Source organism: Ascidia mentula, chromosome 7 (assembly GCF_947561715.1).
Source record: "Ascidia mentula chromosome 7, kaAscMent1.1, whole genome shotgun sequence".
Taxonomy (NCBI): Eukaryota; Metazoa; Chordata; class Ascidiacea; order Phlebobranchia; family Ascidiidae; genus Ascidia; species Ascidia mentula.
The window spans coordinates 12,096,075-12,123,148 of record NC_138572.1 but is presented as its reverse complement, the minus strand read 5'-3'; the positions used below and the strand labels follow the sequence as shown (position 1 = coordinate 12,123,148).

Sequence of the window (27,074 nt, the reverse complement as noted above, 5' to 3'; positions counted from 1 at the left end):
TCAATTGCGATTTACTGCACGGCGATTATTTGTGAGAGCTTTTAAATTAGTTTTCATGCAATTAGGTCCCAAAAATTTACAGTTGTCACGAAACCCAGTTTTGGAAGCCTTTTTTGTACAACAAAATCTCTAACTGGGTGTATCCTCATATTTATCTTTGTGTCTTTTAAACATGCAGTTGTAATATTTTTGTTGTGTTTGATGCATACAAATGTCCCTAAAAAAAAGTAAAAGTTGGTGTTATTAATACGGAAGTTTTAATTTTGTTCCTTGGAAGATGTGTAAATAGAACAAATGTCCATTTGGTTACGAAAGTTTGAATTCGTAGAAAAACTTGTCTGTTGTTCAAGATTTACTTTATTAGCGGCGCTTCAACCTGCCATAAAATGTACTCACTCCAATGCGAGTTACGACCAGACAGATTTTTGATCAGCTGGTAAAGCAACGCGACCCACTTTTCACATTGTCTCTGATCAGCTGATCGGGCAACGAACATTGAGCAAGACAGGGGAATTCCCTTCCAAACTACAATATGGCGGAGTAACTTTTAATCAACTTTTTGTAGAATGTTGTCGTTTTATCATCATTTTTCCACTGAAACATTGTGGCCGTAGCAACAATTTGTACAGGTATCTGGATTTTTAAACAGTTTTTAAAATTAAAATGACGTAGTTTTGTTTGGCTAAAATCAGAACAAGAAACAACCTAAGATGATTGATCAGGGCTAAAACCTTATCAGTGGCAAAAAACTCTACAGCAAATGCATATCTTGGTTTCGCTTTTGCCAGCTTGATTTACGAATGTTATACTTAAAATGTAAGTCGTAAATTTTTAACGCCTATAAATACACAGAAATCGAAAACCCGATGAAATCGTTGCACGTCCGCCGTGTAACAAACCGCGACAACGCGCAAAGTTACGCGAGCCAGCTGAGTCACAAAAATCAACATGGCGTCAGACGTTGAATCGAGTGTAAGCGGATGGCAACAGTACAGACCAGCAAGAACGGGCAAGAGATAGAGCAACCGCATAGTCATCGACAAAACCCCACTGATTGGTTGTTACCTAGCGGCTTTTCCCCACTTATTTCCGTTTGTTTTTCTGAGACAGTCGCCTCCTAGTCCTAATATCACGTGACTGGCGTGTGACAAGTCGACAGCTGTTGTTGTTTTTTGTTGAATTTTACTTCATGCAACTTATTTACTGATACACCGCAATACACGCATTTTCGAAGACAGTATATTACTTTATATCAACAAAGAACATTGGGAAATAAGAAAATAATAATTCTGACAACAACATTTGATTGACAGTCTGCATTTTAAATGTCCTGTGCCCTGAAATGTAATTGCCAAAGTTACAGCTTTTATAGATAAAACCATTTGATTAACCACAAAGTATTAAGTTTATGATTATTTATAAACACATCACACAAGTATTGGAAAATTTTTTTCATAAAAACGCCATGTATACAATCAGCAAAGATGGTGGAACACTCACGTCGCAAGCGACTGAGCTTTTTTCAAGCCCGGCATCGTGAAGGGGTGTGCAGTACAGTCACTCGCTCGGGCTCAGGCAGTAGACGCATAGCAACACTCAGAAGCTGTGGAGTGGTGTTTCTGCTTTAAAATCTGTATAAATGTCCATAAAGCTGCCAGCAAAGGTTACTAAGAAAGAAACGACGTCCAGGCAAGCATGGGGACTTAGATTTACGACACAAAATGAGTTTTAGAAACATGCAGTCAAGCCGAAGTTTACCGGGTTGGTCGTCGGTTGGGATATACGGGGCCGAACCCGTTTTGTATTTGCCGCCTCCATTGCAGATCCCTCACGGGCGGCTGTATCGATTTTCAACTCCTTCAGTAACATAAAAGAGGTTTGTTCGTAAAATATGTTTTTGTTCTTTATCATGAACAAGTTCAAATAGAACTTTTTTGGAAATTGAACATAAGTTAATCGCTGTACTCAGCCTCTCTGATCCCTCCGTGGCAAATTAAAGAGAAACCGGGACGGTACGAGCCGCTACGTCACGTAAACGGCTTTGCACCATTGGACGCGCGTTGATATTCATCCGCTCAAAATTACAGACTGTTTTTGCTCCAAATCAACCTACTATTTTAACTTCGTCAATTGTATTACATGTAAATTTTCGTAAGCTTGCTAATTCTTGTATCGTTCAAACAAAAAACGCCAGTTTCCTGTGCTACCTTCATGCTTGATTTCCCCAGTTTCAAATTGATGTTTAAGGTCGTACTTTTACGCACAAAACTTTGTAAATATTTTGCTTGTGCTTTAATTCGTCAAAAAGCCCCGCAAATGTGTAAGTGCTGAAAATAAAAATAATTGAGATGTAACTAAAAAATAAATAAAAACAATTTGCTCTTCGTTTGGTCATCAGCCACCATACTGCACCTTCTTTTGTGAACATTTGTTAAAGGTGCCCAATAATTTAACAACGTATTTCACAGGAATAATAATAATTTGTAATATTAGAACCCTGGGTTTTAATTTTGAGTGTTTTTGTGTATAAATTAATTGCATTTTTCTGTAAAATAACGTCACCACCTTTCGTACATCCAAACTGGTTGACAAATATCGCAAATAATAATAAAGATTTTTCCAGAAAAAACATACAGATTTTTAGTTATCATGTTGTTTTTCTTTCACAATTGCTGAAACTGAAAACATTCGGAACAGTGCGTAAGAAAATAAATACATTCATAAAAATAATTCTTAAACTGGCTTGGTAAAAGTACGTTTGGGTTGACCGCTCGATCAACAGATATCCAGTAAATTGTTTTTTCGCTTTATGAAATGTCATTTAATAAGCTACATATTCCGCTCGTAAATATCATAATTGTAGCCTGAAAACTACTCTGGTTTGAAACTGTCAATATATGCGTGAATGCTTTTAAAATTGTGGGTTATTTGTTAACTTAAAGAACAGAGCTTGTTTTAGGCCTAATCGTTTGAAAGAGTGTTTTTATGAATGAAACGAGCCCCACACTCTGGGTAACTTATATAACAATATATCTTAGCCCAACAGATTGTTTATTGGTGGCAAAGAAGTAAAATCTTAAACAGAGGAAAATTGTAATGTTATACCATTTTACCAAAATAAGTTTGCTTGTGTGAAAGATTTCCTACTTTATCATTAACCTTCAATTGTCATGCAAGTATTTACCAGTTTAATTTAGTGTGTATTTGTTTAGACTTTAACCTTTCAACATGGGGATATATGAAAAATGATGATCTGCAGAAGAGAAGTTTTGTCAGCAAACAAAGGCAATCATGCTGCCGTTCAATTCTATCCAATCTTCATCAGGTTTGAGCAATTTTAATCCTAAAACTTTTCTGTATTTTGTTTATTTGTTTCTTAAAATATATATGCCAGACTGGAAGAAATATTGTATAAATCCTCCGCGCATTTTTGCGAAAATTTACACGTTGTGACTGTCCGCACAATTAACGATCGTCGAAACAAAATCCTCCACACAAAAAACAAACTTTCCAATTTGGTTTATATGTGCAGCTTAGGTGGTGTTTCTTTGGTTGAGAAATAAACCTCTTTTTAAGCTATAATCTGTTTATTTTGAGTAACTGTATTCTTAGTGGCTGGCTGTAAAATTTTTTGTGAGAAGTACAGTTGATTTACTCATTGTTTGTGAAAAGTTGGCAAAACATTTAATAAACTTATTCCAGAGGGCCACATGCCTGTATCAGATTACTATTTTTTTTTACTCATGTTAGTGATGTAGCAGGACAATATATTTGTGCCATGCCTTAGTATTCCAAGTAAATTGGAATGCAATAAAGCTCAGTATTCGGACAGTTTCAAATATAGAGCAAAACCCTGAGTTTTTTTCACAATTTAAGTTTTTACCTGTGCATAAATGAGTATATATATCGCTATAATCTTACTTTTTTATAGTATGAAAATGTCAATCTCATTTTAATGTCTCAAGCAGATTCGTCTGCTTCTGAAAGTTCATCATTTTTCAAAAACAATCGTCTGTCATTAAATGGATTATTCGGTGAAGTAACGGAGATAGATGAACAGATGCCAAGCACAATCACAATCCATCCATCCCCTCCATCTGGCAGTTATCCCTTTGCAAGAAATTATTTTACAAGTCCAAGCAAATCGCCTGTGAGTTGAAAATATCAAATGCACGTGTATTTTTATCATTACCTTTGTATATCAATCTATTCACATGATTTTGAACATACACATTATTTTTAAACAGTAAGTTTATCTAATTTTTGCAACTATTATCAATCTTACAATTTTAATTATTAAAATTTAAATTATCATTGATATATATACATATATACCAGTAAATTTAAAGAAGTTTTGCATTGTAACACTGTTGCATGAAACACAATTAAAGTTTTTATATTTAGAGTAATGCAATGTTGGGAGGTCATCAATCAGTTCTCCTTTCTGATCTTGCCGATTCAAACTCCAACACAAATTTTCAACAAAACATTTTGTGTTCATACGTATCGGATTACGACAACAGACGGTGTACCCATCCACCTGTTAACAATGAGTATGTTGGTATATTTATCAGATCATGTACATATTTGCATGTTGTCTGGATTCATGTCATGTATCTTATTGAGGGTTTAGTATGGAAATTGGATTAAGTTTGAGATCAATTTATAAAACTTTATTTTAGTTTCTTGTTACAATGGTAAAAAAAGAAAATGAAGAATTAGCAAGGCACTATCATGTCATGTTTTGTTAAAAAAAACGTTAATTTTTCAAAAATCTCTAACACAGGTTAAATTGGTTTAGGTTTTGTCAAAAGCATGCAGAAGTATCACAAATCTCCAGTACAGGATTTCTAAAATACCAACGGTAATATTTTATTCAATTATTTAAAATATTTAATTCATCTAAGCTAGAGTGTAGAAAAGTTCGTGAAATTGCTGTTATTATCTGTTTCTTTAAATAATGAACTTAATCTTTAAACTCTTAATTTTTGGAATAAATTGGAGAGAGATTGCGATAGGTCCAAAAGAAAGCAACCCAGTTTAAAATAATAAGCAACTGTTTCATGTAGAAATGATGAAATGCCATGCAACAATAAAACAGTTGATGGCACAAAGCTCTCTCAATTCTCAATCCCCACTACAACAACCCTTCAACAACCATCAGAAGTATTAGAAAAACATTTGAGTTGCACATCTTCTTTGCCAACTAAAGCGGTGATAATGGATGAATCAGCACCAAACAATAAACTTCAAACTGCTAAGAAAGTACGTAATAAAAGTCTGGATGTGAGTAAATTATCCTTTCATTGGGGAAATTTCATGCATTGGGTGCAGACGCATAAACATTGTTACATAATATTTGTACACTTTGTATTATGAACTTAGTTATTAAAACATGTAATAAAATGCATATTACAGACACCAGTTGTGAACAGCCAACCTACTCCAATCAACAGTGAAGTTCTGCGTACTGTAGTTGACATGCTTAATAGAAATCGTAGCGGGCTGACAACAAAACAACAAATCAAACTCCTCAACTCTCTTGGGGTGATTGTAGCAACAGTAAAAAATCCTGCTGAGTTACATGGAGGTAACATACCCCCTGCATCCGCTCAACCGACTCACAATGCTGGAGTACACCAGGGAAATATGCAAATGAACCAACAGATGTATTCAGAAAAACCTCAATTGCAAGGATTTTCTGCTGCACCAACAGTGAAATCAGTCAACCCATCTAAGCTCAAACGAAAAAGTGCGGCAACAGAAAATTTTCTTTTAAACAAAAAATCTAAAAAAATGAGCACTGAAGAGAAAACATCTCTACAGCATTTGACATCTGTTGAGTTGGATGAACGAGTGTCTGAAGCACTTGCATCAGTAGGAGGTTTATCTAATCATCACAAACATACAGTAACTCGTGCAGTCACTGAAAAGCCAAAGAAGAAACCAACAGTAGAAAAGAAACCGAAGAAAGTTTCCAGTCGTCTTACGATTTCATCATCTTCTTTACCAATGTTTTCAAACCCACAGTTTATTCATGGAATTACTTCATTCAAAGCCGCATGTCCAGACCTGAACTCATACATTGCAATGATGAAACAAAGCATTGTAGACAAGCATGATATGTTTTCTCTTGGACCCTTCTGTGATGACAAAACACTTAGTGTTTGTACTTGTACGCAGGCCCAGTACAAATTGCAAACGCCCAAGACTAAACGCAAGACTCCTAAAGTGGTTTCCAAACATAAACAATGTTGTCAGTGTCGAATACGATCTTTGGCAACAAACACAGACATGTGGAATATTCCTTTCTCTTCAAAAACAAAGTTGTTGCAAAGTTGTGAAGAATTTCAACTGAAGAATAGAAGTGATGAATATCAGCACTTAAAGCGTACTAATCAAGCACAAACAAGTTCATCTGTAAAGCACGACTGTGATCCTTCTTGTACTGACCAGGTAACTGTTTCTAATGCAGAAAATTGCATTCTGTCCACTTCAGGAAGTTTTTCAGAAGAAATTTTCCCCAGTGAAATCTCTGTGTTCACTCAAAAAGAGGAAAGTGCCCCAAGTTTGAATAAAAATTGGCTTAAAAAGTATAAAAAGACTTTAAAGAAACAACTTGTCAATGAGAAGAAAGCCTTACAGTTATTGTGTGGTGCTGCAAAAGATGACACAAAAACAACAGCCAAGGCCTTGCGCCATTTGGGAACTGACATTGTCGGATGTAAACCGTTTAAACAACCAGTGTTGACACCAAAATGCATGCTTGCTGGAAGACAATGCAATAAAAAACCACTGCCTTTGACATGTTATTGTAGTGAGCATATCTGGCATTGTCAGGAGCAACAGCTATTTAAGCTCGGTGCTGATATGAAAGTGGTGCCAGATGTTTTTCCTGACCCTGTCATGTTAAAACCACGCAAAAGAACGAAGCTACCTGCTTTGGGCAAACGTAAAAAGCGGAAGATGAGGAAGAGTGCTGCCCTTACAAGGTTGCAAGCCAAAAATGAATTTATGTTGGAAAATAGCGTCAATCATTTACCGGATACACAACACCCTCAAGTGAAAGTGGAGAATGATGGAATTCTCAGTTCATTTGTTAATGTAGAAGAATGTGATGAAGAAAAACTTGATGCTGACAAAAAACCTTGTGATGTTTCTTCTGTATCAGTTGATGAAGGAGTTTTAGATGCATTTAACATAGAGGATGCTAACTTTATGAATGATATCATGCCAGATTTACTTCAAGACTTTGGTTTGTTCACCGGAAAAATTGGTGACGTTCTTGATAACACTCTGTTGCTTGGTAGTGGAATCGAATCAGAATATACCGGGCAAGTAACTTCCAATGTCAGTGATTCAAATCTATTATATTCCCAAACAAACATAGATAAATTGACTAGTCCATTGAAAGTGGGTACTGGAGTATCAACACTTGAAACTGGAAGGTTACTTGGTCAGTGCAGCACTAATGTAACAGCCAGTGGACTACATTTGACCAACAGCAACAATACACCCAGTAGTAGTACTGAATTTGTCAGCAGTGGAAGTGTTTCAACGCCGGATGAATATATGTCTTCACAAACAACTTGGTCCCAACCGATGAGCTCGATAAGCTACGATGGTTCCTATTCACAATCAGGTTTGTACCAGAGTTTTTTTTTTAATTTGAATTTTAATATTGCTTTAAGTCTTCCACCCCAATCTTAGATTTGAATAAAGCATTCCTTAAAGGTTAAAACAGTTGTTCTCTAACTGTCCTTAATGTTGTTTTTGTGGCTGTCTCAAAAGCGGTCATCGCCGCATAAACGGGCGCGACTGGTAAACAAAGAAGTTGCGGAGACGAACACTGGCCCGAAGTGTTCGCTCCTACACTGGGTAATACTAACTGCAGTTTTACATCTCTCAATACAATATAGTACAATGCTGAGGGGGGTGTTCTGACACCCAAACACCCCCCCCCCCCCCTTGATCTGACACTGGTTGTGCCCTTGTGCATTGTTTTGAAAGGGTGTCATGTAACAACTTAAACAAAGAAAAACTTTCGAGGAAAACAATGGAGGCAAATAACAAATAAAGTCTTCTGCAACTAAAATTGTTAACCTAGTAGATAATGGTGATATATTTATAATTTTGTGCGTCGCATGTGCGTGAATTTTTTCCAAGTGCAAAGCACACAAAAAAGTTTGAGAACCACTAAGATGTAAGTATGTTAAGGGTTACAAAAATTATTCTTTTCAGTTGAGGACATTGGAAATATATCTTCTTCCACTGATCCATTCTCTGAAGATCTTCGAGAGATTGAAGGTGTTCTTCAAAGTTTACGCGAGGAGGTGACCGGTGATAAATGTGACAACAGTCCAATCTGCCCCAAAGATATGGATGCTGATGAATACACAAGCATTTTAGCAAAAGAAATTTCTGAGGTAGTTGTATTAGAAAAAAACTTACACCTGTTTTAACATGTTTCCTGAAAGTTATCAGGAAAGTGCCAGATTTTAATTGATCATCGAGTTTTAAAACCCATTCAAAACTGTTCATTGTAACTAAAGCACGAGTATAATCCCCTAACTTTTCACAGTGTGCTGAGAATCAAGTCACCTCAAAATCAGGATTGTTGAAGCAACAGACGGACATAAACTTCACCAAATCAACAAATTTTGTGCAACAGTCTGGTTGCAATTTAATAAGCACAACTTGCGATACTGGAGCTCAGACCAGTCTTAACAGGTTTCAAATAGACCCTTCAGTTGAGCCTACAAACCAGTTCATTGAGCTTTCAACTACAAAAAAGACAAGAAAAAGTCCTTCAAAGAAATCCAAGAATGTATCTAAAGCCAATATCAAATCACCAGATGGCACAAATGAGAATGTTTTGCAAAGTCAAGACGAAAATGTGGCAAGGAATAATAAACTGATTCCACAAACAAATTCTTCCATCATAAAGTTGCCGTCAAATAATTGGGGAACAGTTGTGCAAACTATTCATAATCCTGTAGCAGAAACTGCAAAAGGAAGGCATGGTCGAAAAGGCAAACATCCCAATGTTGTACCAAGGTAAAAATTAATATTTGCAAACAAACCAAGTCATGTAAAATGAAAAAAATATTTTAAACAAATTGTTTTAATTTGAACAGTTACATAACATCAGGGATGTCTTCAGTGATTGCTCAACCATGTCGAATGCAGCCAAACATTTTAGCAGGAAATGTTGTTTGTTCTCATGGTGTTACGACAACAGTAAGTATAAATGTATATACAGTGGTGTGGTACGACCACAGTGGTAGTCAACTCTGTGTTATATTGAACCGACCTGCACAACATATGGTCTGCAAACTATTTCTAAATAATTTATGTTACATTGAACTAAAAACAGAAGAAAGCATGGGCAAATTAAATACATTCAATAAAAATTAATCTCACTTTTCATTGTAGCTGTAATAATTAATGAAAACAATTCAGCCTTGGTTTTCATATAATAGGCATGGCTCAGTTGCACGGTTAAATGGGCTGGTATTGGGTCTGTTTTTGTGTATTTGACAAACATGTGTTTAGGTTGTCACAAATTTTTTGTATTGTGGCATTAAAAACAAACTAATTTCGCTAATATTCATCTAGTACCACTGAAACATTTATATGTATATATATATATATGGGATGAAGTAACACACATAATATAAACAACTTCATCAGCAAAATTTATTTTTTGATGTTGTAGTGGCCCTTGTTGTGTCATCAGTTGCACAAGGTCATTGACGAATATTCTGTTCCACTTTCAACAAAAGAAAATTTTGTGTAAACTAAAACAAACTGTTTTTTTGCAGCCTGCCAATCCAAGCATGTTTCTAATCCCAGTCAATGCCATTGTGCAGTCAGGGAGTAGTGGAAATGTGACAGCAACACCAAACCAGGTTGGTTTGGCACTAGCAATGCCATCTGGCCAAACCTGCATTCCAGCTAACTTTGGAACTGTGATACCAGTACGCGGATCAACAGTAATGCAAGGTGCGGGAATGCCACAACAATTTATTATCGTGAATGGAAACCAGCTAAATCATCCAGGTATGTTTACATACACAGTTAATGCTGATACCAAACTACCTGGTCTACTGGCATTACAGCCAATTTAAGGATATATTGCGTAAACACATGTTTTTCTTTGAACAATTACAAGTGCTACTGCAGAAAACCTGTGTATTTGGTGATGTTTTTACCACCTAAAATATTTTTGTATTTGTTTGTAGTCTCCATTCGTACCAACAAACGACAAAAGACGACTAATAAAAAGCAAACACTGCCAACAAATGTAGCAACAAGTAAGTACGAACTATTGTTCCATATGTCAATAACATGTCAACAGAAAGTAAATATGCTGTGGAAGTCTTTTCTTAACAAATAATTTTCACTGAGTCACAACTTGAGCAAATGTTTGTTCCAGACCCAACAAAGTCGTCAATGAACTCAGAATCAAAACCATACGAATTGGCTTCTTCGTCTACTGTTGTCCCAACTAACTCTCGATCCACAGTCAATATCCTGCCCTCCCCCAGTGATACTTCCACGAAATGGAATAAGCCCAAACGTTCATCACCATTGGTGATTCCCCCTGTTATAAGTACAACTTTGAGTAGCGCCGAGGTTGTTGATGCAAAACTAAGCTCATCGTTTACGGCTTCAAATCACAAATCCATAAGAGAAAAAAAATCTGGAAAATGTGGCACAGTCCACTGGAACCAGTCAACCGTGACTGCCGACACGGCACCTCCTTTGCCTCAAACGAGGGTTTACGGTGAAGCTGGAGGCCAAACATCCAATATGTTGTACTGCCGTCGCATCAGCCCAAGTCTGAACAGCAGCCATCAAGTGACGGTTGGTCGGTTGGGATCTCTGGGTCACGTAGGGGTTTCGAGGTTGGCGGTCAACGAGAGGTTAAATCAGTATCAGAAACAACACAAGTTCGCTCAGTCGCAAGCCAAGAACGGCAGTGAGAGAGTGAATGTCAGCGACGAATTGGAGAAGAAAACTAAATCGTCGCTTGCGCTTGGTTTCATAAACATTGCCGAATCTTGTAAACAACCCGTTGCTGAAATTTCGAACAGAACTGGAACCGAAGTTCCTGGTTCGACAAACAAACTTTCTCCAGTGTTGGAAAGTAAGTCGGAGACAATTGTGTCGGTTGCACCTTCAGTGAAACGCAACAGTCGAAAAAGCGAACATAAGGAAACGTTGCGCGATCCAGATTTTTGCGAAATCTTGCCTGAAACCACTTCATCTAACGCAAATTCAGAAAAGGATTCTCAAATATCGGTGCCCGATTGAGCGTTAAACATTCGTTTTGATATTACTGTCCATATAATGTTTGAATGCAGACGATGTTTTATCTAAAGATTAATGAATTGCGTTTAGAACTTAATTATGAAACACACGAGTGTATTTGGTAATATTGTGCGCCAGAATCGTTCCCGAAACGTAATGAAATCAAATTTTACTTGCGAATGTTCTGACAGCGAGGTCAACACATGATCCGCTCTTTTACATAATTTGACATTTTGATTTATTTTGTTGCGCAGTCTTGTTCCATTTCATCTGTAGAATTGTATTTTTTACGTTAACTCGCTGCTCTTCTGGTTTGCTTTTCGCTCGATGCATTTTACCACTTTGATGTTGCAGTGTACTTTGTTGTGGTTATTTGTGGCAATGTTTCGTCTGTGGTAAAATTGATAAAAAGCTTAAAAACGAACGCTTCAATTTTGCCTCTGGGCCGTGACCTGAAAGGTTCAATCCGAAAAGAATTTGGAACACTCCCTACTTTGAAGTCCAGAATAATGTGGTAGAACCACGAATGGTGTTGACTTATGATCAACTAAAACTGAAAGTTAAATCCGGCTTGGAATTTAGACAGAAAATCACCTTTTAACCAAACGTTTTTGCAAAACCTTGCTGTTGAAATTAAGTGCAGAACTAATACTGTTTTTAGCCCAAATGTCATTTCCCATTTGTGCAGTAGCAATTGGTTCATTGTCTGAATACTGAATGCATACAGCGCAACTAACGGTAATGTCAACAAGATATAACCAAAATTTATCCTGTCATTTTCGATAAGGTAAAACTGTGAACAATTCCAAATTAGTTTATTATTCTGCATACCGTGCACAAAAACGCAAAAGGGTTAATAAACCTGAAGAATGCTTTGCAGATTCAGTTTCTTTGCACGCTTGGTTGTCGACTTTGAACTATAGTCAGTTCTTTTCGAACTTCGTCCAATTGTTTCGAAGACATATTTTTAGACAAAACTCGTCGGTCCAAATATTTAATGCGACTGTACAAAACAACAGAATAACCAACTTTATACAGTTCATGCATTTACTTAAAAATGTCCCTGCTTGAATTCTACAAATTGCACAAAAAACATTGCATGTACAGTGGGACAATTAATGCAGAAATACAAAGCATAAAAAAAATTCCTCAAGCAATGTCAAAAAATAGCCCTCACGAGAGCACAGTCACTGTGCGACATCTACGTAACTTTTCCAGGCAAGTTTAGTTTGTTTGCGAAAAGCGTTTCGAACAGAAGTCTCTCAGTACCAGGCTCTGGAAAGTCACCTGGCGAAAGCGATAATTCGGGCACACCAAGGTCAGGATTCGCACTTCCTATGGCAGAATCAAATTGGCTGCTAGAAGCATCATCGGAATTTGTGGTTTCAATCGACGTTGAAGAGTGATGGCCTGTATTTAAATTACTGCTGCTGCTGTTTCCATTGTCGCTTGAACTGTCGTTGACCTGCAGATTGGCGAATTTTGTCCCATCTGGCTGTGTTTCCTGGCTTTCCTTGTACGAGCTGACAGTTGTAACAGACAAATCGCCTCCATATCCAGATGTGGAAATCCCACTGCTGGGAGAAAAACTACCTTTTCCGAGGTAACATCCTTCTTCGATGGACAGCAATTCGCTGTCAAGTGAGTAGGAATCTGAAATGTTCATCAAAAAGCCTTCAAATCAGTAACTGCGTGAACTTCAGTGCTATTACGGGGTGCTGCAAATAAGTTTGTTTTCCGTAGTAACTATTTAGCTTAGTTCGTGAGTGCGCCGTGTGAAGTATTGTAACAAAATCCTTATGCCTTTAGTTTATAAAAGGCATAAATAAAGACGACAAGTCAAACCCCTTGTGCTCTTTAATGCATGTAAACGTGTTTTGTCTAAACAATGAAACCGTTTCACATTGTGACTTTAAAATTATCAACGACCATACAGTGCAGTGATATTACATGCAATGGCATGATAGGCAGGATCGCCCCACTGCGCAGGTCCTGGCTTGGCGATCACAACTATCGCATCGCGATCATGAGGTTTTCAGGCTTGGCAGCCCAGGCAATGCGGCCTAGCTGGATCAGCCACTTTTTCCGGACAAGTCGGAGCGAGATTTGAAAAATCAAGCTCCCGGTGAGGTTTGAACTCACAACCCCCTGGGCTATCCAGGTCCAACGCTCTACCAACTGAGCTACAGGAGCTCAGTGGTTTCATGGGGTATATCATGCCATTGTATGTAATATCACTGCGTTATCGGATACGGTGGTAGAGATCCCCTACGTATATGTGAAGGTTGCCTGGCAAGTTGCGCACCAGTGTACCTTGGCCACAGTATACCCCGTGAAACCACTGAGCTCCTGTAGCCCAGGGTCGTGAGTTCAAACCTCACCGGGAGCTTGATTTTTCAAATCTCGCTCCGACTTGTCAGGAAAAAGTGGCTGATCCAGCTAGGCTGCATTGCCTGGGCTGCCAAGCCTGAAAACCTCATGACGACCATACAGTGTTCACACATACGCACAAAACACCATCCACAATTTTACCCATATACTCGTATGTCTAAAACCATCGTAACGTTTTTAGTTTTATTTTACCTTCTACTCCAGACGAATGGTTAGACTGCTGGTTATCTTTAAAACTGTTGTCCCACTTCTCATTCGGATCTGCGAAAAACTTGTTTAAACTACAGTTGAATTGAAATGAAAAATAATTTGTCAAATATTTCTTACCAACTCTTGCCATTATCAAAGGGTGGAATTGTTCTTTCTCGTTATATGGAGACCCCAATATTCCACTTCCTGGCTGGAGATTGTTGTCCAATTCCACCTGAGGTAAAAATCAACTAAATAAGAACAGATATTTTAATTTTAAATTTTCAGACGTAAATCATATTTGCGGCAACTTAAGATGTCCGACTGCCGTCTTCACTTGTCTGGACGATATATTTACAAAAATAAAAGAGGTTTTGACTCACCATTACAGGAAGAGCTTTCACTGATTCAGCGAATCCTTTTGCTTTTGAAGCCAGCCTTAGTCCTGAGATGATTAGCAGCGCAGCAATAATAATACTACCGAACGAAACCAAAATGTAGATAACTTGCAGTTCAAGAACAGTCGTTATTTTTGGCGGTGGCTTGTAGGTTTTTCCTCTTGCTGCCAGAATAATACAGGTGTTTAATTAGAATAGTGAATAATTTCCAAAACAATGACTGCACGCCGTTGTCCTCAATTTATTAAAAATATTGCTTACTTTTGATTTTGTGGCAGAAATTAGCAACCAATTTGTTGCGAACAACTATTGCAAAATAGTCACGTGAATCCTAAAATACTTTACCCGTGTTTGGCATACAGAGGTATTGGACCTTTTCTAGCAAAGATTGGTAGCATTGATACTGGCCACTAGTCGCATTTAGTGTTATGTTTTGTTCCAATGTAACTTTTGTTTCGACACATTCTGTTTTGTTTGGATTCCGTTTCTTGTAATATTCAGTGACTTCCCAAACGTCCCTCATGAACACCGATGAAAACAGATCGTTTTCTGGAAGTTTTTTTCCGTTTGAAAAGATGTCGCCTGAAAAGGGTGTGTTTAGTTTTGCACTGGACTGTTACAATAAACTGGGCTATCAATATTAAAACTTTGTAAATAACATTAAATTTGTGTCTAGGTATTTTTGCTTTGGGCTTCTATTATCAAATAGGTTGAGACGAAACTCACTCTTTGACAAATTGAAGATACATATCTTTGCCTTGTCAAGACGATCCTTCCAATAGTTAACTCTGCTCGTATCAACAAAGGAATCGTTTAAAACGTAAAAGATTCCACCAATCAAACAGATTACTTCGGATGTCTCGTTGTTGATCGGCAGACACGAGGGTTTGTCGACTGGAACGCAAAAGAAATGAAATGTAAAGGCGTCAACATCGTCTAATTTATAACTACGTGCCGCAACCTCGTGGTGAAACTGGAATCCAACTAGCTTTGTTACCAATTCTTTCACCATTGTATTGTAAGCTGTAGTAAAGTTTTCCCTCCCCTCTCAGTTTTTTAATTGAGCACCGTTGCTGGTGAATAGGAATATTGCAGCATATTGCTGGATCTGTCATTTTACTGTAACACAGGTGTAACATTTTACCTATAAATTACATTCTCAAATACGTTAAATTAAACAGGCCATGCAACTGTAAGAAGTGTCGATTCGTTTAACACAACATTTTTTTCACAAAAATGTTTTTCTTGCAGCAATCCTTTCTAAAGTATGAAAAAACAGCTTCTAAGTCTGTTGTAAACACAAAAACCCTGGATAGGGGGTAATGGACCAAGCTGCATCTGGCCCACGTATAATAAACTGTACTGAGACTTCGGCATTGATTTCTTTGTCATTAACTTAATTGTGACGTAACAATCTCACAAGTACATAATCCAACGAAGTACTATTTAGTACGCCCAGCGTTCGCGAAGTCAAAGCCTTAGCTATGAAAACGCACCTTAAGCGGTGTGGTGAAAGTAGGCAAGATAATTCTTGTCGGTACGGCGTTCCAGTAAAATGATGACGACTGGTGCGTCCCAAAGAGTTTTACGGAACATAATTTATTAAACGTTTTATTCATTTTTATTAGGAAATCTCGCCCAGTATTTTTTTTTAGTGAAATTTGATCATTTGGTGAGGAGTAGAAGAAAGCTATTCACTGATCCTGGATCAAGGACCAATCCGGATTGGTGTTTATAAATTCCACGTTATAAGATATATTTATACCAAAAAAAATTTTTAATAGCCAAAATTTGCTGCAATTCTCAAAATGCTCCACTCTAAAAAGTTTTCATCAAAATTGTGTTGCGACTGCACGTACAGAAAAAGTCTAAGTGTAAAAAATATTTGAACACACTTGTTCGTTGCTTTGAAATATACATCGAGTGTGAGATTGGTTTTCTGTTGGTTGTCATATGTCCAAGTCACCGTTCCATTTTTGTGGTATTTAAAGTTGTCTATTTTTCGAAATTCCATATTGGCTTTTTTTAGGCTGCCACCTGCAAAGCATTATTACTGTAAAAAGTGTATTATCTTGAACGAATACTTCAATATGGCAGTTAGAAGTAAAATTATCAACTGGTCGACATGGTTTGACCACACATATTTGCTAATAGAGTGTTTGGCGCTGGGTTGCACGTTTGAGTATCGACACTATCGTACAGCGATTAAATTTATTTCACAAAAAAAAACAGTGTTTCATACAGTATATTTTAAATTAGAGTGTGTCATTCTCATAAAAAAAGGTTGCGAAACACTATTGTAGAATATCCACAAGGTGGTACTACATTCATATTACCAATGTGATCCAATTGACCCGGCGCTTTACTGTGAAACCCCAAAAACATTCAAATCTCTAAATTTTGCATTCGCAAAAATACTAAATGTTATTCTATTTTTTTCGGTCAAATATTGGCCGCGAATTTTTCTTCTAATCGGGCCCCACATTACCCAGAACCTGCCCTGAGTACACGTCACAAAAAGGTTTTGATTAATACTTTTGTTTGGAATCTCTCCCAACATCATGCAGTGGTCATCACACGTTAATTCCTTCACATCAGCAGTAACATTGCAAGTAACAACTTTGGTAAAAGTAAATGCAGTGGAGAATTTTGTTAGGAAAAATACTATCCGAAAAAACATCACCCGCTTCTTCATGTTGTGTCTATTGACTGATCGGTCGTCCTGCTACAAGAAGAAGTTTCTTTCAATTAAAAATTTAAGTGACTTCAAAAAACTAAACAAATATATATTTTTACTATGGTAGAAAGACATATCAAAACAATAGGAATATTTTCAAAGTATTCTTTACTTCATATCAAAAACAACGATCAAATAATTTCCCAATATTCCAAAGCGAAAAATTCATGATCAAAGAAAAGGTAACTTGACTTAAATCCTTGACCTTTACGATGCTGTAATAACTGAACTTTTGCCTTTCCGGAGTTCTTACGATTTTAATATTTCTCCTGTGGTCACAACAGACAAGCTGCTTCCTTTATATGCACAGGTGTTGGCATATGCTAGGCTGTGTGTTTATAGTCGACAAATCGCAACGAGTAATCGACAACTTTTGATTATATTGGAACTAATCTTGGATTATCTTGTATAACGCGAAAGTAAACATTAATACAAGTAATGATAAAGTCAATCTACACATACCCCTAAACTGTATTTTTATTTAAAAAACGCTTCAAAGATTAGTCCAAATATACTCATTCAGCCTTTCCTTTTCTTAAATCGCAGGTGGCGACTAAAATGAAGCTGTTTAGTCGGTCATAGGAACAGGTTTTCCCCAGGCGTCGAGCCCAATACTCGACGTCATTTCACCTCAATGAATGAAAGCAAATGCTCATGTATCGATGAATGAAGTTGTAAGTTACCAGAACGACTTGCAGGGCTCTTATGTGAGAGTACGCCTCAAATCTATCACTGTGGGCTGTGTTCAACTTAACAATATACCTGGTTTTGTCGTCTGACAAACACATGTATTCACAACATCAACTTTCAAACAAATGCTTCGAAACAAAAGTGCTTCTTTGGTTCACAAAACGAAGAGAAAAAGGCAGTGTCGTTTTTCCCTGCTAGGTTCTTGACCCCGCAACGGCACTGATGGGTTATTAGTCGTTGTCCTCAACCAGCTCCAACCAACATTGATCTTTCAAGCAGTTTCCTGTGGTTTGAGGCGCACGAACTGTAAAATGTCGTTTCGCTTTTTATGTTAAAACAAAGTGTTAAACGACAACTGGTAACGTATACGCAAGCCAAATAATGTTGATTAATGATGTTGCCAGTGACGATTGCACTGCTCGTGCGAAACGAAGTATATCTGGGAACTGGGATCTGACAATAAATCAGTTCCAAGAAACCAGAAGATCATAAAAAATGACAAGAAGAAGCCTGACCTTTTCCAACTAAAGGTTTTTTTGTCGTTGAATGTCGCTAATTAAACAAAGCCACCTTTAACCTTGTAATATTGGAAAATATTTAGGATACATTCGCAACAAAGTAGCGCATAATTATGTGGATACGTTCACTTACGGCTCATCTTATCGCATTCCGGGCCTTACATTTATCGCATTCCGGGCCTTACATTTAAAAAAGTTGACTGGTAGTTTCTTTTTGCTACAGGTGATAAAAGGTAGGTAAAACTCTTTTTTCAAATAAAACACAATTCAGCACGCAATAATCAACCATCGCAAACATTACGTTATAAATCACATTTGTTTATCTTCCTGTACTAACACTTGTATCTGACTTACAGCATGTCAATGCATAAAACAACAAATATAATGCTAGCCGGTTTACATTTAGAATAAAGAAAATACTGAAACATTTTCTTCGAGATATATCTTTCGTGGTTACAGAATTCCTGAAATGTTACCAGATTAGCCGTCATAAAATAACAAACAAACACACAAACAATCGCAATTGTCGACTTTGTTGATCAGACCTAAGATGTATAGGGTGTTTCGAAAGCTCATGCACAATACATGGAAGGCCTTCGTTTCAACTGATTAACCAAAAACACTTCCCTCCAGTAACCTGACACCTCAACGTTGATTTGGTGGGTTTGTGTCTACGCAGCGCATTGACAGATAAAAAATTCCTTTGCCAAGCAGCTTGTGCAGATGTATGCTGCTGCAATATTAGGGTATTATGGCGAATTGTTTTGCAACAAACTTGATTGTTGTTGGCTTAAACTGGGTATACGTTTTTTTATTTGTTAGTTTGTTCCAAACTTTTCCAAATTCCAAACTGCCTAATCCGAACATCGGGAAAAACATATTTTAAGAACATCGTCATGTTTTAATATGAGTTTTTCTCGGGGGGCCACTTGGGGAATTGGAGTATTGCCCTTTCAAAATTAGCCTCCTTGGCGTAATTGAGCATAGGTCAGTGAGAATGCTTTTAATATAAGTGTTGCGCTTTGCTCTGCATTTTCAATTGACAAACTTTAATGTGATTTTGCACCTAACAGCTACTTCCTTGTTAAGGAGAATTTGTGTGACGTTTCAAACAGCTATGATTTTCCAGCAAAGTAGCAGGATTGGCAATACTTCCCGTGCATAGCACGTATTGAACCAGCGAGGGTGCTAAGTATTATCACGAAGTGATTCTTCACGCAAGGGGTTTACCATGGAATGATTTAATCAAAAACAGGAAGCAAAATGAACTATCACATCCTTACACCTGCATGCATACATTCGCCTTCACTACACGTAGCCATATTCACCCCTTGAAACAATACACAGTTTGTAAGAGAAGCTGTGATAGTATACATTGCCAAAATATGGCGAATAAATTATCTTCTATAGTGCACAACTCAGCGCAATGCAGCACGTTATTTGTTTCAAAACTTCAAGTGCAAAAATGCCTTCGACAAATCGGTTTAAAATCCTGCCACATTTTAAAAATATATATTTATGCTTGTCGGAAGCCGTGTATGTACGAATGTTAACAAGTTGATATTTTTAGTACAAACCCATACAATTTAAGCTTATGAGAAGGAAATGGGCAAAAGTATCATATAACTACACGATAAAGGTTTTTCTGCTACATATTGGTTTCTGCGAAACTGTCCGGAAAATGCGTAATGACCTTACCTCGAATTAGGCTCATAATTACTTCCTGTTTTGCAGTATTGTTTTTATTATATATGACGCAAACTTTCACTATCCGAAATACAGCAAACTAAAAGAAATTCACCCATTCACAAACTTCGTTTACTTATCAAGGGATCCAGGATAGTTCAGCAAACATTCCCAACGTGACTTTATGTTTGCTTCAGACACGTAAATTGTTCCCTTTGTTAACAACGGGTCAATATTTTCCAGAGATGGCTGTATATGATTGTCACGGTTCGTTTGTCCCAGCTTACACATAGATACCGGGTTATTTTCATTCAAATCCATGGTTACTGAAGAAACAGTTAATTCTGCGATTGGATCAAGTGTTGTTCAAAAATGCGGCTATTTGGCGCCTAAAAGTCGGAAGAAATGGAACTATCCAAAACTTGAAATGTACAAAATGGTAAAGCAAACCAAAGCATTCAACTTGTCATTCTAATCGACAACTAATTAATATTGAATCTAACCCTGTACGTGTGACACAACTCAATAACTAGGCGCCCAAATATGAAGAAGCTCAATTAAGGTGGAGTTTATCACACAAGTAAAGCTTAACTAGACATAACACTATCACGGCCAATTCCTTTTTCTACAATGCAATATTTTTAACATATCCTAAAAAGGCACGACTGATAAGGGGTAGAAATGATGGCAATAATTGCCTGAAAACGGCGCGCTCCTGTTTGAGCAGGAAGCTGGGCTAGCTAGAACATCAATTAAATTTGTTTTCCTCTTATCGGCTTATCAGTCACCAGCGCCACGTAAGTGAACCAGGCCACTGCTCCTGCTTGCACGCAACGTAAATCAACACCAGTGTCGGCCAACATACAGTGTTGTAGATGCAATTGTCATCATAAATAACATCTTAACCTTTACATATGTAATGACACGAACATACAAGTTATTATATTTAACACCAAAACCACGAAACCATAAACTAATCTGTCAACACTCAATATTGTTCGCCACTTAAACCCTGGTTTAAGTATTTGCGTTTCAAGCATGTCTTGCTGGGAACTGGAATGACCAAAATATCACCGCACTTTCTCCATACCCTGGCGGTAACTGTTTGCCTTTGTCGTGTTTGGTCTACTTTATTGACTTGGGCAAGCAGTCAACTCTGGAGCTTGAATTGTGGTAATCATCTAAAGAGTTTCTGTAATCGGGACACCGCCACATTTTCGCTGTTTGGTAATTGCCATTCACTTTTCAATTATGGCCACAAACATGTCACGGCTTAAACCTCAAGATGACGCAAGCCCACCGGGAAACTAGTGCCTAGGCGAAGTAGGAGACCCATGAATACCATTGTTTGCTTTCAAAGTAAGGGATTTCTACAGTGATGGCTTGGCCAGCCCTACAACATCATTGTCTCCATAAACGGTAAAGTATCGGTATCGTAGTTTTTCGTACGTGCTACAGAAAATACGCATACAGTTTCAAAATAGGTTGACATTGTTATGTATTGGCTGACGTCATATTCGCATTGGGCAATAATTAGGGGTTACAGCTGAATACGCTTGATTTAAAGTCCTACTGCAATTAGGATTGGCGTTTCAATTTTGGAACGTCTTCATCTCAAATTTTCGTGTTACGTTAAAATGTAATAACGCCTTCGTACTGAGACAACGTTTTCGTACTCAGGCATCGGTAATATTAATTGTGTATGCGATTTGTGATCAGATAAATTTCCCAAGATAATTGTTTGAGAAAAGATTAATATATCGTTAAATTGTGTTTTTGCATGACTAATTTTGACATAAATGTGTACTTTAAAAAGTGGTTCTCAATCACCACACCTGCTTCCTGTGTCATTGGATTCAAAACGTGTCGCTTATTTGCGAATAGCATGACATAACTTTTGTCAACTTTTTCATGCATGATAGCGTGGTTGCGATTGCCTTTAAATTTGGCCGCTGTCAATGCTACGGTGCGCAGAGGCAAGACAGCAGTGATTTGTATGTGACAGTGCTCGTACCGATTATGTGATAATTGTATCACTTTGTTTCGTAAACTTAATTTAATAATCCGCATTATTCTTTGTTAATTCATCTCGATTTTATAATGTCATTTAAAACTTCATAACTTGCGTTTATCAAAGAAAATTTGAGGCGTTGTAAATACATTGGTGGTGTAGCATAACGTTGTAAGAAAATAGTTAGTAAAATTGTTTAGTGAGCTTAGTTTGTGTGACAGGAAGTTTTGGAATTATTCTTAGTTGGCCAAAAGTAAGCGAATAACGAACTCACGAAAAACGTGAAACAAACGCGTAACAGACCTTATTATGGTTCAGTCGATCTTTTGTGCATCATTATTTTTCAAAATTTAAATTACATTGATTTAGTGGTCAGATTCCAAAGAGACTAATTTCGTTGAGCAGCTTAAAAATGACACCGAGAGACGTAGGCTAAGTTTTTTGATAAATTCTATTCAAAAACGATCTCAAACATAACTTTACCAAATAGCGCGCACACAGAAGGAATTTTTGATTTTATTTATTTACAGTGCGTCCCGTATAAACTAAACGGAAATCTATACAAAACGAGTTGGTTGGGAGGAAAACCTGCCCAAAATCACTTAGTATTGAAATACGACGCCAAAACACCAATGAAATAAATCTTGATTCATTTTAGGAATGTCTTGGTAACAATCACTTTGGACAAAACAACTTTCACCTTTTTCAATGAGTTAAAGAAAAAAAAACAGAAACACAAATTTTCATGTAAATACCTAAATCAATTGTCATCTCCAGCCTGTTCGTCGTATCGCGCTTTCTTTTTGTTTAAACCTTCTGCCTCCCTTTCACCAACTGCACAAGCCTGTATGGGTGAAGATGCAAGACAGACAAGACCGAAGGGCCGTAAATGTTCCCCAATATGTTGGTCTTCCGTTCCAGCAAGTAAATCATGCGTTTTTGATGGTTCGTTGGTAACAACAGTGTTTAGCGACGATACACAAAAGGATTCGGAAACATCAGCTTGCGGTAAGTCACGGCATCTCACCGAGTCAGTGAAAAAGTCACCGAAAATGCTAAACAGATCATCGCTGTCTGTAGTGAATAGATCTGGCTCGTGGATACGCTTGGTTTGATCAGTAATGCTGAAGCATGGAGATTGATCTAAAACCTCATTACTTAGTGACGTCGCACTAATAAAAGGGTCGAACTCATGAGACAAATTAACATTCTTTGAACTTGCAGTAGTTCCCTCTGGGAAGTCGTTTAAAAGGAAAAATTGAGAGGGGTCAGACAGTGACTTCGTGAAGTGTTTTGACTCCTGTTGGGTGGCCGACATTTCCCCAGTATGTTGTATTTGGGGATCAAAGCGAAATGAATCATCAACAATTCCTGCTGCTACAGCCGCTGTGCTCACAAGATCTGTGTTTTCATTCTGTACTGATTTCGACTGACGATCACAACTTTTCTTATTTTTAGGTGCATCAGAATAACAAAGATCAGGAAAAATAACCTGGCCTGCCTGAAAGCAAAACTGGTTGATTAAATCACTTTCACTGACCAAACTTGCTTTAAATACATTTGTCACACTAAAATTTTTGAAATTTTCATCTGAATTAAAGTGACAAAAATGCTTCTAATTTTTTTAGAAAGCACCTGCACTAAAATTTCAGCTTATGTGAGAAGAAAAGATTGGATAGTTGGATTTACCTGGTTGTAATAATGGATCTTTTGACACACTGAACAACTTGCATTTGTAACCAGTGCATTTCTTTGACTGTATTTTACTTTCTCACTACTAGATGCTGTGGTTGTACCTTAGAGAATCATGATTTTTGTCTAAAATATTTGTATATCACTACAGAAAGTACAAATCAAAGTAAAAAATAAATACTCTTCAACAAGTAAATTTGTTAAATCCTACCGCAACAAAAGATATTGGTTGGTTTGACAGATATCACAAAATACAGCAGCGAAACCAAAAAATATTTTTTATATCAACCTCTTTTGACCACAAAGATTGTTGTTTGATAATCCACTTTTTGTTAAAAAATGGTGTAACCTTATTTGACATAATAAAACAACTTTGGTCTTACCCAATTTGGGGGCAAGGAAATGTTGTTTTTTTCTTGTGCCTTGTTGTAGCACTGGGCGTGGGATGATGTATGGATATTTGGGGGAAAATGTAACAAGTGTAACTGGTGCAATTTGAGGTGGGCATGAATTGGTGACAGACCTTGTTCCCTTGGAAATGTAGTCATACAAAAAAATCTACAAAAAAATACAAAATGGGAATTTCTTTATACATGATTATACTGAATATTTAACTAAGTTTTCTGAAATAGTATGTTTGATGATGCAAATTTTTTATCAACACATTCACACTTCCATGTAATGGTGCTAAAAATTGAAAAAATGGATGTTTTGCAGTTTCAATATTGTTTTAGCAAAAAGGAAACACAAGGAGAGCAGAATGAAATGGGAAAAAATGTGCACCTCACAAAAAATCAGCTGGTGTTGAAGCCCCGTTTTACTTGAACTCTCGTCACAAAGCTCCAGAGTATAGCTGTCATAACTTGGGTCGAGGTTTGTTGGCTCAATATCTTCATTCAAACCACAAAACCTTGTTTTACTTCTTCCTTCCATAAACTGCACACATGGAAAAAAAATCAATTAGGATAAATTATTTTGCTTATGCCCTGCTTACAAAATACCTTACATTTCTACCATATGTCTTTTAAAGTTTTAATAGTGTGTATTGCCAGCAATGCTACAAAATAAAAATAAAATGTTAAGGTGTTCTTTTTCACTACAAGGTTTCAAACTTTCTTGTAATCAAAAAAATATACTTACAAATAACTTACCTTGTAAACAGCAATTTTTGCACATTTAAGTCGTTTGGAAGCGGCAAACTTCAGCAATACATCAACTGATTGATAAAGGGATATTCCATCACAGGTTTTTCCCAATTTCTGTGTAGGGCTGCAATGGAACAAAATTAATGAAGAACCTACAATATGTTTCTGGACCAAGTTAGAGAAAAACAAATTTAATGCAATTTACAAACTTTGACCACAAATATTTATATACCAGGTTTTGCACAATGACAAAATCTTCATAAATTCAAGGTTTAAAATTGGAACGGGTGCATTGCAACCAAACTGCTCAGGAAACAAAAGAAATCCAAATTTCTCCACAGAACTGTGCATCTACAATAAACCATATCAATATTAACTGCAGTAAATTAATTTATACTTTGGGTTTTTATATTAAATGTGTCCCCAGAACTGAAGTTTTATTTGCCAGCAGAGACAAATAATTTTACTTTGCATCAATGCAATTTGTGAATTGAGAAGGTTGTAGAATGTGAAGACAATATTGAACACAGAACAGTCCTAATTTGGCAGAAAGTGTCAAAGCAAGGTTAATGGGAGTTTTATTTTATAAAAACGAAAGGTTTTGGAAAAACTCCAGCTAAATACCAAAGAATGTTGCATTTTAAATTTAGCTTACATTTTTTTGCAGTGATAGTTTTTTTATCAGAAATGCTGGAGGTTCCAAGTATTGATATGGATGTAAAAAGCAGATATTCCACCAACGTTCAATTACGTAATTTTCGTTAAACTGCGTTGATTTCATAAATTGAACAATACTTTCTTCAATTTGAAAACGGCTCCGTTTTTTCGCACACAGCATGTTAGTTTACCAGTTACATCAACCTATTTAATTTGCTAAAAAATGTACTTTGCAGTAAATACATTCCTAAATACGTTGTAGGTACAATTGTAATTATTGTAAACATGTCACACGTGGGTTTTATACTTCCAATTAGTTTGTTGTTGGGATAATTACTCAACCGTGAACTTCGTGAGTTCCCCTTTCCACGAATACCGTGATTTGACCGGTAGATACTTTTACACCGGGGCACAAAGTTTTTTCCAAACTTGATCCACATATAAGCCTATGTAACATAGAAATCTGTGCGAATATTAACGCTACGATTTCGTGTAGTATTTCAACTTAAATATATAAACAAAAATAACAGGTGGTTGCCCTGTTTACGCCTAGTCATTAAAATTCGCACAGATTTCTGTTTTACACAGACTTATATGTGGGTCAAGTTTGGAAAAAACTTTGTGCCCCGGTGTAGTAGTATTTTCCGATTTGACCAGGAAATGTCCAGTCGGAATTTTTTTCACCAAATACTGCATAAGTGGTGATTCGAATTATCTATTCTCCTAAGGACAAAATTAGTGATCAATGGAAGATTTGACATGTCTCGTCTTCTGCTTTTGACTTGCATTCAGGTCATTAGTTGCGTAATAACTGGCATTTCAACTACACCATTGGTAGGACAATATTCTAGACAAAGTAAGGGCAAATACCATGTGTTAGTTTGTCATTCAAATTATCGGCTTTTTTGTGGAAGCTTCACAAAACCTGCGTGAACCGTCGAATGCAATTACAGGTTTTTCCTCTGAGTTTCGTATTGCGGGTCGAGAAGCACAACTGCAGCGTTTGTCGGGCATCGTAAGCAGACTTGAACAATTACTAGATAATTCTAATTCTCTATTTAATTTGTGCGTGTCGTAGTAACAAATTTGTTTGCAGTGATATGCGTCACCGGTTTCTGAAAGTTAACTGTTTTGAACAATATTAGTCCATGGTTATAAAAAAAACCTTCTTAGCAAACAGTAAACACAACATTCCTCCCCAAGTTTAAGTTAGTATTCAACATACCACAACACACAAATGGCATGGTTTTTATAAAGACATTATCAAGTACAGGCCTACTCGGTAAAAGGTTGACAAGGGTATTTTGGCGATAGTTTATCAATATAGGCTACAGCATAGATAATAATGTAGTCACACTACTGCCATATACAACAGCACATAAATGAAACATTAGAACCGTTCTTAGAAGTTTAGGTGGTCTTCTACGATTTCGAGAAGAACAAGATAAATTAGGACACATTCAACCAAGTCATTTGCAGTGATGTGTTGGGCACCGGGAACCGGGCGGATTTGATTGATCACAGATAACTTGGAAATAGGAACAACACTATAGTCATGTGTAGTCTACTGTGTTCTTCTTGCCACATTTTACACAAGACGTTTGCTGAACTGTCTGGTAATGTTATTAAATACGAAAAGGTTGT

General features: G+C 36.9%; 2 protein-coding genes and 1 non-coding gene across 6 annotated transcripts; 1 reads left to right on the top strand and 2 right to left on the bottom strand.

Annotated features, from left to right (window-relative positions):
* The first annotated feature begins 961 nt into the window (after positions 1 to 961).
* Positions 962 to 11,905, top strand: LOC145908599 (uncharacterized). Of its 4 annotated transcripts, none has more exons than XM_082995908.1 (13): positions 962 to 1,876; positions 3,213 to 3,325; positions 3,969 to 4,150; positions 4,405 to 4,553; positions 4,802 to 4,864; positions 5,070 to 5,265; positions 5,419 to 7,642; positions 8,242 to 8,426; positions 8,582 to 9,057; positions 9,138 to 9,240; positions 9,825 to 10,062; positions 10,245 to 10,316; positions 10,439 to 11,905. In XM_082995908.1, exons 2-13 carry the CDS (start codon positions 3,292 to 3,294, stop codon positions 11,317 to 11,319), a joined length of 4,803 nt encoding a protein of 1,600 aa, XP_082852034.1. In that variant the 5' UTR covers positions 962 to 1,876; positions 3,213 to 3,291; the 3' UTR covers positions 11,320 to 11,905. The 4 variants fall into 4 exon arrangements, with proteins under 4 accessions (XP_082852034.1, XP_082852033.1, XP_082852032.1 ...); XM_082995907.1 differs by having other exon boundaries at positions 8,242 to 8,429; XM_082995906.1 differs by having other exon boundaries at positions 3,966 to 4,150.
* A 283-nt stretch (positions 11,906 to 12,188) lies between these two features.
* On the bottom strand, positions 12,189 to 25,412 carry LOC145909580 (uncharacterized). The gene is made up of 15 exons (XM_082996959.1): positions 25,398 to 25,412; positions 25,006 to 25,124; positions 24,780 to 24,897; positions 24,450 to 24,564; positions 24,291 to 24,315; positions 24,012 to 24,186; positions 16,830 to 17,019; positions 16,190 to 16,331; positions 15,256 to 15,413; positions 15,021 to 15,188; positions 14,640 to 14,876; positions 14,280 to 14,458; positions 14,035 to 14,131; positions 13,900 to 13,968; positions 12,189 to 12,969 (listed from the first exon to the last, which is right to left on the bottom strand). Exons 1-15 carry the CDS (start codon positions 25,410 to 25,412, stop codon positions 12,518 to 12,520), a joined length of 2,259 nt encoding a protein of 752 aa, XP_082853085.1. The 3' UTR covers positions 12,189 to 12,517.
* Positions 13,434 to 13,509, bottom strand: Trnas-gga (transfer RNA serine (anticodon GGA)). The gene has a single exon. It is a non-coding gene; the product is annotated as a tRNA-Ser (tRNA).
* Positions 25,413 to 27,074: the final 1,662 nt, after the last annotated feature.